The sequence below is a fragment of the Myxine glutinosa genome, chromosome 10, assembly GCF_964187855.1.
Source record: "Myxine glutinosa chromosome 10, kmMyxGlut1.1, whole genome shotgun sequence".
Classification (NCBI taxonomy): Eukaryota; Metazoa; Chordata; class Myxini; order Myxiniformes; family Myxinidae; genus Myxine; species Myxine glutinosa.
This window is the reverse complement of record NC_136270.1, coordinates 72,843,124-72,859,703: the sequence shown is the minus strand read 5'-3', so window position 1 is coordinate 72,859,703 and position 16,580 is coordinate 72,843,124. Positions and strand designations below refer to the sequence as shown.

Here is a 16,580-nt window from a genome sequence, read left to right as displayed (position 1 = left end):
CATGGTGAATTTTTATCACCGATTCGTGCCCCGCGCTGCTCAGCTCATGCGGCCCCTTTACGAGGCCCTCCGGGGCAAGCCGGCCAAGCATGACATTGTTTGGTCCGCGGCCATGGACGCGGCCTTCGCCAGCGCCAAACGGGCCCTCGCCGACGCAACGCTGCTGGCTCACCCGGTGCTCAACGCGCCCATTGCCCTCACTACGGACGCCTCCAACTACGCGGTGGGCGCCGTCCATGAGCAATGGGTGGACGGGGTTTGGCAGCCACTCGCTTTTTTCAGCCGGCAACTCAGGCCGAACGAGTTAAATTACAGCACGTTCGACCGCGAGCTGCTCGGGCTATTCCTGGCCGTTCTCCATTTCCGACACCTCCTGGAGGGCCGCCCGTTCACGGCTTTCGTCGACCACAAGCCGTTGGTCTACGCAATGGCTAAGGTCACGGAGCCGTGGTCGGCCCGCCAGCAGCGCCACCTCTCCGCCGTGTCGGAGTTCACCACGGACATCCGGCACGTCGCCGGCAAAGACAACGCCGTGGCCGACTGTCTTTCTCGGGCCAGCGCGAACGCGGTCCACCTCGGCGTGGACTTCGCGCTCATGGCGGCCGACCAGACCACCGACGCCTCGGTGCAGGCACTCCGTGCGGCGGACACGGGCCTCCGCCTGGCCGACATTCCCTTCGTGGGCACCGTCCTGCTCTGCGACGTCTCCCAGGGCCAGCCTCGCCCCATCGTGCCCGTATCCTGGCAGCGCCGCATCTTCGCCTCCATCCACGGCCTTTCTCACCCGGGCCGGAAAGCTTCTCAGAAGCTGGTGTCGGCGCGTTTCGTCTGGCACGGCCTTCGACGAAACATCCGCGACTGGGCCAATGCCTGCACGGCCTGCCAGCGGGTCAAGGTCCACCGCCACACCCAGGCCCCGCTGGCACCTTTCGCCGTGCCTGAACGGCGTTTCGACCACGTCCACCTGGACCTGGTGGGTCCCCTGCCCCCCTCGCGGGCGTTCACCCACCTGCTCACCATGGTGGACAGGACCACCAGGTGGCCGGAGGCTGTGCCCCTCGCCTCCACCACCACCGCCGACGTGGCGCAGGCGTTCATCGCCACCTGGGTCGCGCGCTTCGGCGCACCAGCGGACATCTCGTCCGACCGCGGCCCACAGTTCACGTCTGAGCTTTGGGGCGCGGTCGCCCGTTCGTTGGGGGTCACGCTGCACGCACCACGGCCTACCACCCCCAAGCCAACGGGTTGTGCGAGCGGTTTCACCGCTCCATGAAGGCCGCACTCATGGCCGGCCTTCAGGACGACGGTTGGGCCAACCGGTTGCCGTGGGTCCTTTTGGGCCTTCGCACGGCCCCCAAGGAAGACCTCCAGGCGTCCGCCGCCGAGCTCGTCTACGGCCAGCCGCTCCGCGTCCCTGGCGAATTCGTGCCCGACGCTACCAGTCCCTGGTCCGCCGCTCGCCAGCGCTCGGACCTCCAGGAGGCCGCCCGACGATTTGCCCCCATGCCGACGTCCCGCCACGGTGGCCCCCAGTCCTACGTCCCCCCGGCGCTTCGCACAGCGGAGTACGTCTTTGTGCGTCATGACGCGCACCGGGGGCCACTCCGGCCGCCGTACGACGGGCCCTTCCGGGTCCTGTGACGGGGCGACAAGTCTTTCATCGTCGACTTCGGCGGCCGGCCGGACCGGATTTCTGTGGACTGCCTCAAACCGGCGCACATGGACGTCGACCGACCACCACGGTTGGCCCTTCCTCCGCGGCGAGGCCGCCCCCCGTCCACAGTTCCCCCCGCTCGACCACCCACCACCACGTCGGACCCCTCCCCACGACCCTTCAGGGGTCGCTTCGGCCGGGTCATCCGGACCCCCCTTAAATTGACCCTGCCGGTGCAGGTCGATTCTGGAGGGGCGTGTGTAGCGGTTACCGCTGGATGCACACAATCGCCTTGCACCGGCCAGAACACGGCCAGACGCGCCTCTCCCGGGCATGCCCGGACTCACTGTTCCCAGGCACGCCCGAACCTCCCGGGCACGCCCGGTCTCGTCTTTCCCGGGCATGCCCGCTCTCGCCTTTCCAGGGCTCACCCAGAGCGTCCGGGCATGCCCGCTATCGCCTTTTCAGGGCTCGCCCAGAGCGTCCGGGCATGCCCGCTATCGCCTTTCCAGGGCTCACCCAGAGCGTCCGGGCATGCCCGCTATCGCCTTTCCAGGGCTCGCCCAGAGCGCCCGGGCACGCCCAGCCTCGACTTGCCAGGCCGCAGCCAAACACGCCTGGGCAGGTCCAGACTCGCCTTTCCAAGGCTCGCCCTTGACACCCGGGCATGCCCGGTATAGCTTTTGCCGGGCAAACTTCCCGACATAAATGTGTATATATATTGCTGCCCGATAAACGGGCTTGTGAGAATACCTGAGCTGTTTTGTTTCAATAAAGCAACTCGGACGAATTCCGTCTTTGGTCGCGTCAATTCTTTCGACTCGCGTTGGAGCGCAGCTCCTTCAAGACAATGGTTTTTAATTACCTTTGTTTGTTGCTTTTCTATAATCCTGAGCATTATTTTGAGGCCTTTATTGGATTCCTTGACCCAGAAAACATAGGATTAGCATATTTAATTAAGTCTCTAGGTTGACTAGAAGCCGAGATCGCGCAAAATATGTATTTTATGATGGCCATTTTCAAAATCCAAAATGGCGGCCATGCAGGTGTCTGTGCAAATGCCAACATTTATTTTCAGATTCTCCATGCTCTGAATATTCCAAAAATGTACAGGTTTGCTAATCCCCAAATTTTGAAAGAAATTCTATTTGTTAACATAGTGAACCTGACTATCTTCATCACTGTCCTGAGTGTCATTTTCGCAAAGGTGTTTACGCAAATGTAAACATTAATTTTTGGATTCCTCATGCTCTGAATATTCCAAAAATGTATAGTTTTGCTAATCTACCAAAATTTTGAACGAAATTATATTTGTTAACATAGTGAACCTGACTAATTCCTGCGTTGTCTCTGAATCAGCTGGCTGAGTCATATTGGCATAGGGTAGGTCATGATCAGCCCCCCCCCCCCCTTTCGTTTCACCAACTCCTGCATCTGCCACCGTTCATGATTATCAAAGTAGGCTTTACCCTGTTCACGATAAGGTAGAAATCAGAGTTGTATACGAAAAGATAAAAGGATGGCATTGACTTCGAGACGGTACGTGATATTTTCAAAAGTATATTGTAGCGTTGTCATTTAAGTAGATTGCAATAAATACGTTGTTCATATACGCACTCTTCATTCTCATCTTTCTTCCTAACTCTTACTCGGACAAGCAAATCCCCTATGCCATCCATAATGGTACACTCTATCCATACACCACATCCTCCCTTCCGTGGATGTTCCACGGGTTTCGGCTAGTCTATATAATAATACCGTAAGGACTCGACTTTGTTATCCCTTTTACGCTGCACCCAGTGACCCGATGCCCACGGCACTAATGGATTTACGATCTACGAACCGCGCTCTTTGTTTATCATGTACAGCCATACTCGAAAAATCTGAATTAGCCGACATTGGGGCCCAAAAGCATCCGATTAACTGCCGATACGACGCCATCTTACGATGCCATCGTATTGGCGTCTGCTGGGCGAAGGCGAAGCGAGCCGTCCGCTGATTGGACAGTCGAGTGGTGTGAACATGGGTGGTGTGAACCAAATGGTCTTTTTATTCCCTTGAACATTTTAAATTAGGATATATAAGGAAACGTCTTTATCGTCATTTTAATAAAGTTAAATGGAGTGACGTTGCGATACTCGGGGTGCGTTGCATAAATCCTCGTAACTCAGAGAGGTTTAGCAGGTGGCGAGACGTAAGGAAGCTTAAAGATAACGAGCTGAAACAGACGAACGATATGTCAATCCCTTTCTACACCGAACGGCAATAAAAGTATGAGAGCGGGAAGGCATGGCCTGAGCACTTCGAGCAGAGAGGACTGATTGGACTTAACTTAAAGAGAAAAAATTGGAGCTTAACGGAAGAAGAAGATCCCATGAGCGCTCCCCTATGCCATCCATTATGGTACACTCTATCCATACATCACATCCTCCCTTCCGTGGATGTTCCACGGGTTTCGGCTAGTATTAGATTAAAACCAAACGTTATTAATAAATATTGTATTCCATAGTTAGTTTACATTATTATGTAGATTTTTGAAGTACTGTATTGTTTAATTCCATGGGTGGAAAAGAGTGGATTCGCTTTAAACAAATTCTGTATTATATATACATCCCAGGAATATGTAAATATATAATTAGACTACAGTTTGATCCCGAACTTCAGTATTCAGTTGCTGTACTTTTACTAAGTAATAATATAAATAACGAAGTCCTGGGATACGTTCCCTCCTCTCCTTCCCCTCTCTCCTTCCCTTCTCTCATGCCCCTCTTTCATTCCCTCTCTCCTTCCCCGTGCCCACACAACAGTCCACACATTCAAAACGGCTGTTGGAATACATGTCGCCGATTTTCTCAACTGTAGCTTGAACTGAGACTTGAACCATCCCAGCGACTGTGATGGTGAATTAGAGTCGAGGTAAAGCCGTGAGGGAGACTCAATGAATGGCCTTTATGTGACAGGCCTTTGAAAATGCATTTTGTTCTATAAATGGTAACTTTTATCGAATTTAATCCCTTTTTTGCAACCGAGTCTAAAACCATGTTAGCGACTGTGAAAAATGAAATGAGATATCGAATTAGAGTTGAAATAAAACTGTGATAGAGAGCAAGCCACCGCGGGCCTAACAAAAGAGGCCTCAAAGCTATGCGAGGAAACAAAATGGTGGATATTTGTTTTTGAAGCCTCTTCCAGAATGGGTGGAGCTACTCCCTAAACTGGAGAGCCACACCCACGGACAGACTCACAGACAGACAGACAGACAGACAGAATTACCGATGGAGAATATTATATTGATAGATAGATGGGTTTCTGCATGTGGGAGCACAAAACACTTTGTGGGTGATATTGAGGATTGTGGAGGGGAAGTGTTGTGTGCCCACAGATGATGAAGCTCTTGGAGAGAGCGAGGACTGCGGCCCCTCACAATGCCTCACCCCCATTGGACCAGCGTGCGACGGAGTGGTGGACCCAGCGTGCGATTGGGAGCGGTGAACCTGCCGGGAGGAGCATTGGATTGGTCAGCCATGGGGCGGAGGACCCCTGGTGAGCATGTAGGCCAATGTGGCCAAGGAGTGCTATATATAGGTGAGCCACTCCAGTGGGGTGTACAGCTGTGAAAACTGTTGTGATGCTGGGAGGTGGGGAAACAAGGAAGGGAATTATTGTTTTGGGAATATTGTTTTACTGAAGACACTCACACACTGTTCCATCTCTAGCAACACATGATTGGACCTCTCTGCTGCTGAGTTGAAGATGGCACACCCACAGTTGTGTATGAAGGCAGTCACAAAGTTTACGAGGGCCGGAGCCACTCTGCGCGTGGCAGCTGTGGAGTTGGAGACCCAGTGTGGTCATTGGCATTAGAGATAGACCTTTGGAGAAGCATCATTCCTATACCTCTCTTCATCGCCAGCCGCATCAGCCTGGACGGGTCTTACTGGACCCAAAAACAAGCTCGTGCCCTGCTGAAGCCCTCGCTTATTCCCCATTGTTGTGCGAGTCCCTGTATTGATATTTGACACCATAGTGGGTTATTTCTTTTCATTGTACATAAGTGTGCATATCTACCGACTCGTTTGTCTGGTTTGTTCCATTTTATTGATAGCATCTTGTCTGCCCTTATCCTCGTATATCTTTTAATAAACCATGTTTTTTTTTTTAATGAGACGTTTTCCCGCCTTTTCCCTCCCGTGCATTGCGCCACCAGGTTCAGCCTCGGATTACATAAAGGATTATTAGGCATGAGCCCAGCAGATACACAGCCCCTACTTCTATGGTGGATAAACAAAGAGAACACGTGACCCCATAACAGTTGAGCATGGCCTATGTGATGAGCATTGTTCAAAAGTAGTGAATTGAGGGAAATGACGATGCAAACAGTAAACGACAATTTATATTTTAATATTTTACTAATAATAAAGAGCCACTCATTGGCTAATTGGGGAGGTGGTTGTGGGGGGGGGGGGGGGGTGAGGGGGTGGGAAAGGAAGGGTTCGGGGTTGGGAATCACTGAAGCCTAATTTCCTTGCCATTTCAAAGCCAAAGTAGAAGTTACCGTTGAAAAGGACTCAGAACCAAATAAAAAATACTGAATTGACCATTAAACCCAAGGACTTGACCACAAACAAAATAAATATATAAAACTCGACATGCAAGTTTGATGAGACGATTCAACACAATTTATTGGCTGAAGTACCAGAAATAAGACAGCCTTGGCAAGTCATTGAGTAAAAGGATTTTTAGATTATTCATTCACGCTGACACTTACCTGGCCAGCAAACAACTGCAACGTATTTATGCAAAAATTGTCAATTACCAAAAGTTCCACACAAATACCACAGGTTGGCAAATGACGGCGGCAGCTACTGCAGAAAATACTATGGTATTCTAAAGGCAAGCAAGCTTCAACTTTAATACACTACACTGACTACAGTGTATAACAGTGGATCTACACAAAAGGTATATTTCAGCGTATTCTAGATATGGGCCAAACAAAAATCCACAGTCGGCCCCATAGACACCATGAAAAGTATAAAATGGCCAGACGTATGCCTGCCATGAGGAATTGGCATTTGGCTTTCGCACAGGCAAGCAATGGCTCCTTTCCCTCTTTGTAATGGGATAGCTAGCGAAGCATGTGAATCCATTAATGAATCACACCTGCACAGCAGGGTCAGCCAGACATGTACCAAACCAATACCTCATCAGAAAAATGTTCACAAAATGGTCAGACTTGTGCCGAAAATGAGAAATTTTTATTTGTCTTCTGCACAGGCAAGCAATGGCCTGTTCCCCTGCACCCCACTTTACCCCACCTGTGATGGGATAGCTAGCGAAGCTTGTGAATCGTCAATGGATCACACCTGCACGGCAGGTGGTTTTCTCGACCAATATGCTCAGCACCAAACCCATCGCTGAAACAAATCCATGTATAATATCCATTATATTCCAACTTTCACCAAATTCTAGAGAACTCGCTTTCCTCATTTAACTGAAACGCAACTATTTGCGCAATAATGTCCACAATTATTAAAATCGTCTTGCGTATACAATGAAAATTTGCATATACCATATCATACATATCCAGGAAGGTCATATGATGATGTAGAAAAGTGATTGATTTGCAAAAATATTAAAAAAAATTATAATAATAAAAAAACATTTACAGCAACAACAGAAGTTGCGCATTACTTTAGGTAGGATAAGGAAACCGACATCATTTCCAGAATAAATCACAAAGAGAGGATTTAACCATCGGTTGCCTTTCGGTAAGAAAAGGAACCGCTTGCTCTTCCGTGAGCATGTACGTACGTCCATTTTGTAGACAAAAATATTTCAAACCAAAACTCATAAACTTGCAGCTGCTCATTACAAACACAAGGCCCTGGCTGCTCTCATCAGGACATTGTTAACACGCCTCGGCCCACTCCCAACCCCAACCCATGTCACCTGCAGTTAAGGAATCGATTACAAACCACACAAAGCAGTTATTTGAGGGTTAACAAGTGTCGTGTTCAGCCTGGCAGTATGGCATCGGAGTATGCACATACCTGGGTCCGAATCCGGAAACAGCTATAAACTGTCATCCTGGTGTGTCACATTCATCAACAAGTGCACCGTCCATCGCTAGCCGGACGAATCGTCTGCCAGCACTGGAGGCATTGGCTTTCCGAATTGTCGCCATACTTCCTTTGTCTTCCTGTGTGAATTTGTCTACCTGTGTGAATGCAAAATTCCGCCTGCGGAGCACCAATTCAAACGTTCATAGTCAGATGGGAATTGAATCCAGACTAGACCGATCAAAGGTATAAATAAGTGCGCTACACCTGCACAATCATGTCAGAGATGCTCATTTTTTTGATCTTTTTGGACATGAAAAGAAACATAACTCCAAAAAACAATCCTTTTCCCAACCAACCACACCTGCACTATCCTGAGGTTTTTGGCAGCCAGACCATTTGCGGAAGTACAAGCACAAACATCAATGTGAATGTATTATTCAAAATGCTTCTTACATTTACCCAGGCTGAACTTAAGCACAATTGCATCCTCGTCACTTGTACAAACTAAACTGTCAGACAAAGACACAGTTTCATTATTTTTGCAAAATAACAACATTGAAACTTTCAGGGATTTCCATTGGATCTCAGGTGAACGATTACTGAAGCTACGCAGGTAAAGACTGATTGTTATAACGCCGTGTGAGTAACCAAAACAAACCTAGCTGTACCGTTATGATTACGCTGTTCGTGCCCCCTTTGTGTAATCAAAACACATCAAAGTATCAAAGTATTGAACAACAGCATTGACAAAGCCCTGCACCCTTTCCGAAAAACCAAATGTTCTGCTGTTATTTATTTTAAATAGCAAACATTCACATTTATTGCACGATTATAGTAATAATGATACTAGGATTTTGCTATAGGCCCCTTTAGGCCAAGGTGGCAAAGGATGTGCCGGATAGCACTTGAAACCACAGGATTTGTCCAGGCAAGTCCCCAAAAGTGGCCACGTGAGTGGCCATGACGCTCCGCACAGGACACTCTTCGACATCGATAGGCCTCCGCCCGCTCTTCCGCACCACGGCCGCTTCCGTTACCGTCTGGACCATCAGAGCAAGCAAATCAGAACATTTCCTTTGTCTATCTCATCTTGTACGTCGTCGCCCGAAGTCGCCTGCTCGGCCTGCGTGGACAGCAGCGCGCAGGCAAAGGTGCCGACGATGCCGCCAATGGCCACGTAGAAGGGCCAGCCCAGGCTGCAGGCCCCGACTTGGTAAGGACCGGATGTTCGGCCACAGATGTTCTCCACACGCTCGGAACCCCAGCCCGCTGGGTAGAGCAGCATGCCCAAGATCAGGAACAACCCTTCACAACAAACGAAGCATTGTTATATGGGGTTAGGGATCATCGCAGAGGATCCATCGAGTCGTTAATTTTAAAGGAGCTGTTGGTTAAAATGGACATTGGAATCCATGATGTCGCATGTTATATGTGGCATGGTATATGTGGCATGTTATATGTGGCATGTTATATGTCGCATGTTATATGTGGCATGTTATATGTGGCATGTTATATGTGGCATGGTATATGTGGCATGTTATATGTGGCATGTTATATGTGGCATGTTATATGTGGCATGTTATATGTGGCATGTTATATGTGGCATGTTATATGTGGCATGTTATATGTGGCACGTTATATGTGGCACGTTATATGTGGCACGTTATATGTGGCACGTTATATGTGGCACGTTATATGTGGCACGTTATATGTGGCACGTTATATGTGGCACGTTATATGTGGCACGTTATATGTGGCACGTTATATGTGGCATGTTATATGTGGCACGTTATATGTGGCACGTTATATGTGCCATGTTATATGTGGCATGTTATATGTGGCACGTTATATGTGGCACGTTGTATGTGGCACGTTATATGTGGCATGTTATATGTGGCATGTTATATGTGGCATGTTATATGTGGCACGTTATATGTGCCATGTTATATGTGGCATGTTATATGTGGCATGTTATATGTGGCATGTTATATGTGGCATGTTATATGTGGCATGTTATATGTGGCATGTTATATGTGGCATGTTATATGTGGCATGTTATATGTGGCATGTTATATGTGGCATGTTATATGTGGCACGTTATATGTGGCATGTTATATGTGGCACGTTGTATGTGGCACGTTATATGTGGCATGTTATATGTGGCATGTTATATGTGGCATGTTATATGTGGCACGTTATATGTGCCATGTTATATGTGGCATGTTATATGTGGCATGTTATATGTGGCATGTTATATGTGGCATGTTATATGTGGCATGTTATATGTGGCATGTTATATGTGGCATGTTATATGTGGCATGTTATATGTGGCATGTTATATGTGGCATGTTATATGTGGCATGTTATATGTGGCATGTTATATGTGGCATGTTATATGTGGCATGTTATATGTGGCATGTTATATGTGGCATGTTATATGTGGCATGTTATATGTGGCATGTTATATGTGGCACGGTATATGTGGCACGTTATATGTGGCATGTTATATGTGGCACGTTATATGTGGCACGTTATATGTGCCATGTTATATGTGCCACGTTATATGTGGCATGTTATATGTGGCATGTTATATGTGGCACGTTATATGTGGCATGTTATATGTGGCATGTTATATGTGGCACGTTATATGTGGCATGTTATATGTGGCATGTTATATGTGGCATGTTATATGTGGCATGTTATATGTGGCATGTTATATGTGGCATGTTATATGTGGCACGGTATATGTGGCATGTTATATGTGGCATGTTATATGTGGCATGTTATATGTGGCATGTTATATGTGGCATGTTATATGTGGCACGTTATATGTGGCATGGTATATGTGGCATGTTATATGTGGCACGTTATATGTGGCATGTTATATGTGGCATGTTATATGTGGCACGTTATATGTGGCACGTTATATGTGGCACGTTATATGTGGCACGTTATATGTGGCATGTTATATGTGGCATGTTATATGTGGCACGTTATATGTGGCATGTTATATGTGGCACGTTATATGTGGCATGTTATATGTGGCATGTTATATGTGGCACGTTATATGTGGCATGTTATATGTGGCATGTTATATGTGGCACGTTATATGTGGCACGTTATATGTGGCATGCTATATGTGGCATGCTATATGTGGCATGTTATATGTGGCACGTTATATGTGGCATGTTATATGTGGCACGTTATATGTGGCACGTTATATGTGGCATGTTATATGTGGCACGTTATATGTGGCACGTTATATGTGGCACGTTATATGTGGCACGTTATATGTGGCACGTTATATGTGGCATGTTATATGTGGCACGTTATATGTGGCATGTTATATGTGGCATGGTATATGTGGCATGTTATATGTGGCACGTTATATGTGGCATGTTATATGTGGCACGTTATATGTGACATGTTATATGTGGCATGGTAGATGTGGCACGTTATATGTGGCATGTTATATGTGGCATGTTATATGTGGCACGTTATATGTCGCATGTTATATGTGGCATGTTATATGTGGCATGTTATATGTGGCATGTTATATGTGGCACGTTATATGTCGCATGTTATATGTGGCACGTTATATGTGGCACGTTATATGTGGCATGTTATATGTGGCACGTTATATGTCGCATGTTATATGTGGCACGTTATATGTGGCATGTTATATGTGACACGTTATATGTGGCATGTTATATGTGGCACGTTATATGTGGCATGTTATATGTGGCATGTTATATGTGGCACGTTATATGTCGCATGTTATATGTGGCATGTTATATGTGGCACGTTATATGTCGCACGTTATATGTCGCACGTTATATGTGGCATGTTATATGTGGCACGTTATATGTGGCATGTTATATGTGGCACGTTATATGTGGCACGTTATATGTGGCATGTTATATGTGGCATGTTATATGTGACATGTTATATGTGGCATGTTATATGTGGCATGCTATATGTGGCATGTTATATGTGGCACGTTATATGTGGCATGTTATATGTGGCACGTTATTTGTGGCACGTTATATGTGGCATGTTATATGTGGCATGTTATATGTGGCACGTTATATGTGGCACGTTATATGTGGCACGTTATATGTGGCATGTTATATGTGGCACGTTATATGTCGCATGTTATATGTGGCATGTTATATGTGGCACGTTATATGTGGCATGTTATATGTGGCATGGTATATGTGGCATGTTATATGTGGCATGGTATATGTGGCACGTTATATGTCGCATGTTATATGTGGCATGTTATATGTGGCATGTTATATTTGGCATGTTATATGTCGCATGTTATATGTGGCATGTTATATGTGGCATGTTATATGTGGCATGTTATATTTGGCATGTTATATGTGGCATGTTATATGTGGCACGTTATATGTGGCATGTTATATGTGGCATGTTATATGTGGCATGTTATATGTGGCATGTTATATGTGGCATGGTATATGTGGCATGTTATATGTGGCATGTTATATGTGGCATGTTATATGTGTCATGTTATATGTGGCACGGTATATGTGGCATGTTATATGTGGCATGTTATATGTGGCACGTTATATGTGGCACGGTATATGTCGCATGTTATATGTGGCATGTTATATGTGGCACGTTATATGTGGCACGTTATATGTGGCACGTTATATGTGGCATGTTATATGTGGCATGTTATATGTGGCACGTTATATGTGGCATGTTATATGTGGCATGTTATATGTGGCACGTTATATGTGGCACGTTATATGTGGCACGTTATATGTGGCACGTTATATGTGGCATGTTATATGTGGCATGTTATATGTGGCATGTTATATGTGGCATGTTATATGTGGCATGGTATATGTGGCATGTTATATGTGGCATGTTATATGTGGCATGTTATATGTGTCATGTTATATGTGGCACGGTATATGTGGCATGTTATATGTGGCATGTTATATGTGGCACGTTATATGTGGCACGGTATATGTCGCATGTTATATGTGGCATGTTATATGTGGCACGTTATATGTGGCACGTTATATGTGGCACGTTATATGTGGCATGTTATATGTGGCATGTTATATGTGGCACGTTATATGTGGCACGTTATATGTGGCATGTTATATGTGGCACGGTATATGTGGCATGTTATATGTGGCACGTTATATGTGGCACGTTATATGTGGCACGTTATATGTGGCACGTTATATGTGGCATGTTATATGTGGCACGTTATATGTCGCATGTTATATGTGGCATGTTATATGTGGCATGTTATATGTGGCATGGTATATGTGGCACGTTATATGTGGCACGTTATATGTCGCATGTTATATGTGGCATGTTATATGTGGCATGTTATATGTGGCATGGTATATGTGGCACGTTATATGTGGCACGTTATATGTGGCATGTTATATGTGGCACGTTATATGTGGCACGTTATATGTGGCATGTTATATGTGGCATGTTATATGTGGCATGTTATATGTGGCATGTTATATGTGACATGTTATATGTGGCACGTTATATGTGGCATGCTATATGTGGCATGTTATATGTGGCACGTTATATGTCGCATGTTATATGTGGCATGTTATATGTGGCACGTTATATGTGGCATGTTATATGTGGCACGTTATATGTGGCATGTTATATGTGGCATGTTATATGTGGCACGTTATATGTGGCATGTTATATGTGGCACGTTATATGTGGCATGTTATATGTGGCATGTTATATGTGGCACGTTATATGTGGCACGTTATATGTCGCATGTTATATGTGGCATGTTATATGTGGCACGTTATATGTGGCATGTTATATGTGGCACGTTAAATGTGGCATGTTATATGTGGCATGTTATATGTGGCACGTTATATGTGGCATGTTATATGTGGCATGTTATATGTGGCACGTTATATGTGGCATGTTATATGTGGCACGTTATATGTGACATGTTATATGTGGCACGTTATATGTGGCACGTTATATGTGACATGTTATATGTGGCATGTTATATGTGGCATGTTATATGTGGCACGTTATATGTGGCATGTTATATGTGGCATGTTATATGTGGCATGTTATATGTGGCATGTTATATGTGGCATGTTATATGTGGCATGTTATATGTGGCACGTTATATGTGGCACGTTATATGTGACATGTTATATGTGGCACGTTATATGTGGCACGCTATATGTGGCATGCTATATGTGGCATGTTATATGTGGCACGTTATATGTGGCACGTTATATGTGACATGTTATATGTGGCATGTTATATGTGGCATGCTATATGTGGCATGCTATATGTGGCATGTTATATGTGGCATGTTATATGTGGCATGTTATATGTGGCATGTTATATGTCGCATGTTATATGTGGCATGTTATATGTGGCACGTTATATGTGGCATGTTATATGTGGCATGTTATATGTGGCACGTTATATGTGGCATGTTATATGTGGCATGTTATATGTGGCACGTTATATGTGGCACGGTATATGTGGCATGTTATATGTGGCATGTTATATGTGGCACGTTATATGTGGCACGTTATATGTCGCATGTTATATGTGGCATGTTATATGTGGCACGTTATATGTGGCATGTTATATGTGGCACGTTATATGTGGCACGTTATATGTGGCACGTTATATGTGGCACGTTATATGTGGCATGTTATATGTGGCACGTTATATGTCGCATGTTATATGTGGCACGTTATATGTCGTATGTTATATGTGGCACGTTATATGTGGCACGTTATATGTGGCATGTTATATGTGGCATGTTATATGTGGCATGTTATATGTGGCACGTTATATGTGGCACGTTATATGTGGCACGTTATATGTGGCATGTTATATGTGGCATGGTATATGTGGCACGTTATATGTGGCATGTTATATGTGGCACGTTATATGTGGCACGTTATATGTGGCATGTTATATGTGGCATGTTATATGTGGCATGGTATATGTGGCACGTTATATGTGACATGTTATATGTGGCATGTTATATGTGGCACGTTATATGTGGCATGTTATATGTGGCATGTTATATGTGGCATGTTATATGTGGCATGTTATATGTGACATGTTATATGTGGCATGTTATGTGTGGCATGTTACATGTGGCATGTTATATGTGGCATGTTATATGTGGCATGTTATCTGTGGCATGTTATATGTGGCATGTTATGTGTGGCATGTTATATGTGGCATGTTATATGTTGAAGCATTCACAAAGCACTCATTTTAAAAACATGTGCGGGAATCAAATTGTGAACAAAGAGTTGAAAACGAACAACCATTTTGGTTCTCGGACGGGAGATTGCGCCACACATCGCGTCCCATGAAGAGTTGCACGCTTTTAAATGCTTACGGTACATGTTTTTTCTGTTTTGTCCCTATGATTATGAGTCAGGAAGACCTTGGCTGAATGCCTCGACCAATTCGCATGCCCAAAGTTTGCTCCTCGGTTCTGTCGGGTTCATTGTGAAACATCTCGAACAGCTTCCCAAACTTCCTCCTTCAAATCTTCCAAGGTTTTGAGGCCTGTTGTGGAAAACTGGCGTTCATGTCGACCCATGAGAAAAAGGTCCAATGTGGACAAGTCAGGTGATCCGGGGGCCATTCAATGACTGGTTATCGGATAACATACCTCCAGGAAGTTTTGCGTTCAGCCTTTCCATGACGGTACAGCTTGTATGGGACGGAGAACATTATTTCTCCAAACAGTGTCACCTGATGTTGCCCTCTCTTCTTATGAAAACAAAAATGTTACTAGCAGAGTAAACTGTGTACATTTGTAAGCGACACCGAGTATTACCAAAGATAACAAACCCGGTGAGTGTGCGCAAGCCGCATTTTAACCTTCATTCGGAGCCAGGTGTTTACGTCTTTCGACTTCATCAGCAAAACAGGTTCAGTGTCAAATGGAGATTTCACAGGGCAGCTCGTATTATTTATTTATTTTCACACTAAATGTGATGAAAGGCGCCATGATGCCTCATTTGCATAGCAGCATTGGATTAACCAATGAACAGAGGGATGAATCATATCTGAATCATATCTGAAAAGTCTCAGCCAAACTGAATCCATCAATCCTGAGAGTGATCTCTCCAAGCACGAGAGACAGAAACGATAGAGTTACAATGGCTACCACATGTTTATTTCATTTTTATGGAAAATCTAGCCTTGTGGAAAAGCGAGGTGATGGACAGTAACCCCCCCCCCCCCCCCCCCCACCTTTGTGAAGCCAGGAGAGAGAGAAGAGAGAAGAGAGGAGAGATGAGAGATGAGAAAGGAGAGAAGAGAGAAGACAGAAGAGAGGAGAGAGGAGAGAGAAGAGAGAAGAGAGAAGAGAGGGGAGAGGGGAGAGGGGAGAGGAGAGAGGGAGTGAGAGAGGCTGAGAGAGAAGAGAGGGTAGAGAAGAGAGAAGAGAGAAGAGAGGAGAGAGGAGAGAGAAGAGAGGGGAGAGGGGAGGGGAGAGAGAAGAGAGAAGAGAGGGGAGAGGGGAGAGGAGAGAGGAGAGAGAAGAGAGGGGAGAGAAGAGAGGGGAGAGGAGAGAGGGAGTGAGAGAGGCTGAGAGAGAAGAGAGGGGAGAGAAGAGAGGGGAGAGAAGAGAGAAGAGAGGAGAGAGAAGAGAGAAGAGAGGGGAGAGAAGAGAGGGGAGAGGAGGAGAGGGTGGAGAGAGGGGAGGGAGGAGAGGAGAGAGCGGAGAGAAGAGAGGGGAGAGGAGGAGAGGGTGGAGAGAGGAGACAGAAGAGAGAAGAGAGGGGAGAGAAGAGAGAAGAGAGGAGAGAGGAGAGGAGAGAGGAGAGAGAAGAGAGGGGAGA

General features: G+C 45.8%; 1 protein-coding gene across 3 annotated transcripts in view; it reads right to left on the bottom strand.

Annotated features, from left to right (window-relative positions):
- Positions 1 to 6,310: 6,310 nt before the first annotated feature.
- Positions 6,311 to 16,580, bottom strand: part of LOC137434104 (LHFPL tetraspan subfamily member 2 protein) — a 58,944-nt gene continuing 48,674 nt past the window's right edge. For all 3 annotated transcript variants that reach the window (XM_068126785.2, XM_068126784.2, XM_068126786.2), the window contains exon 3: positions 6,311 to 9,021. In XM_068126785.2, coding sequence (XP_067982886.1) covers positions 8,765 to 9,021 — 257 coding nt within the window. In that variant the 3' untranslated portion in view covers positions 6,311 to 8,764. The remainder of the gene's footprint in view (positions 9,022 to 16,580) is intronic.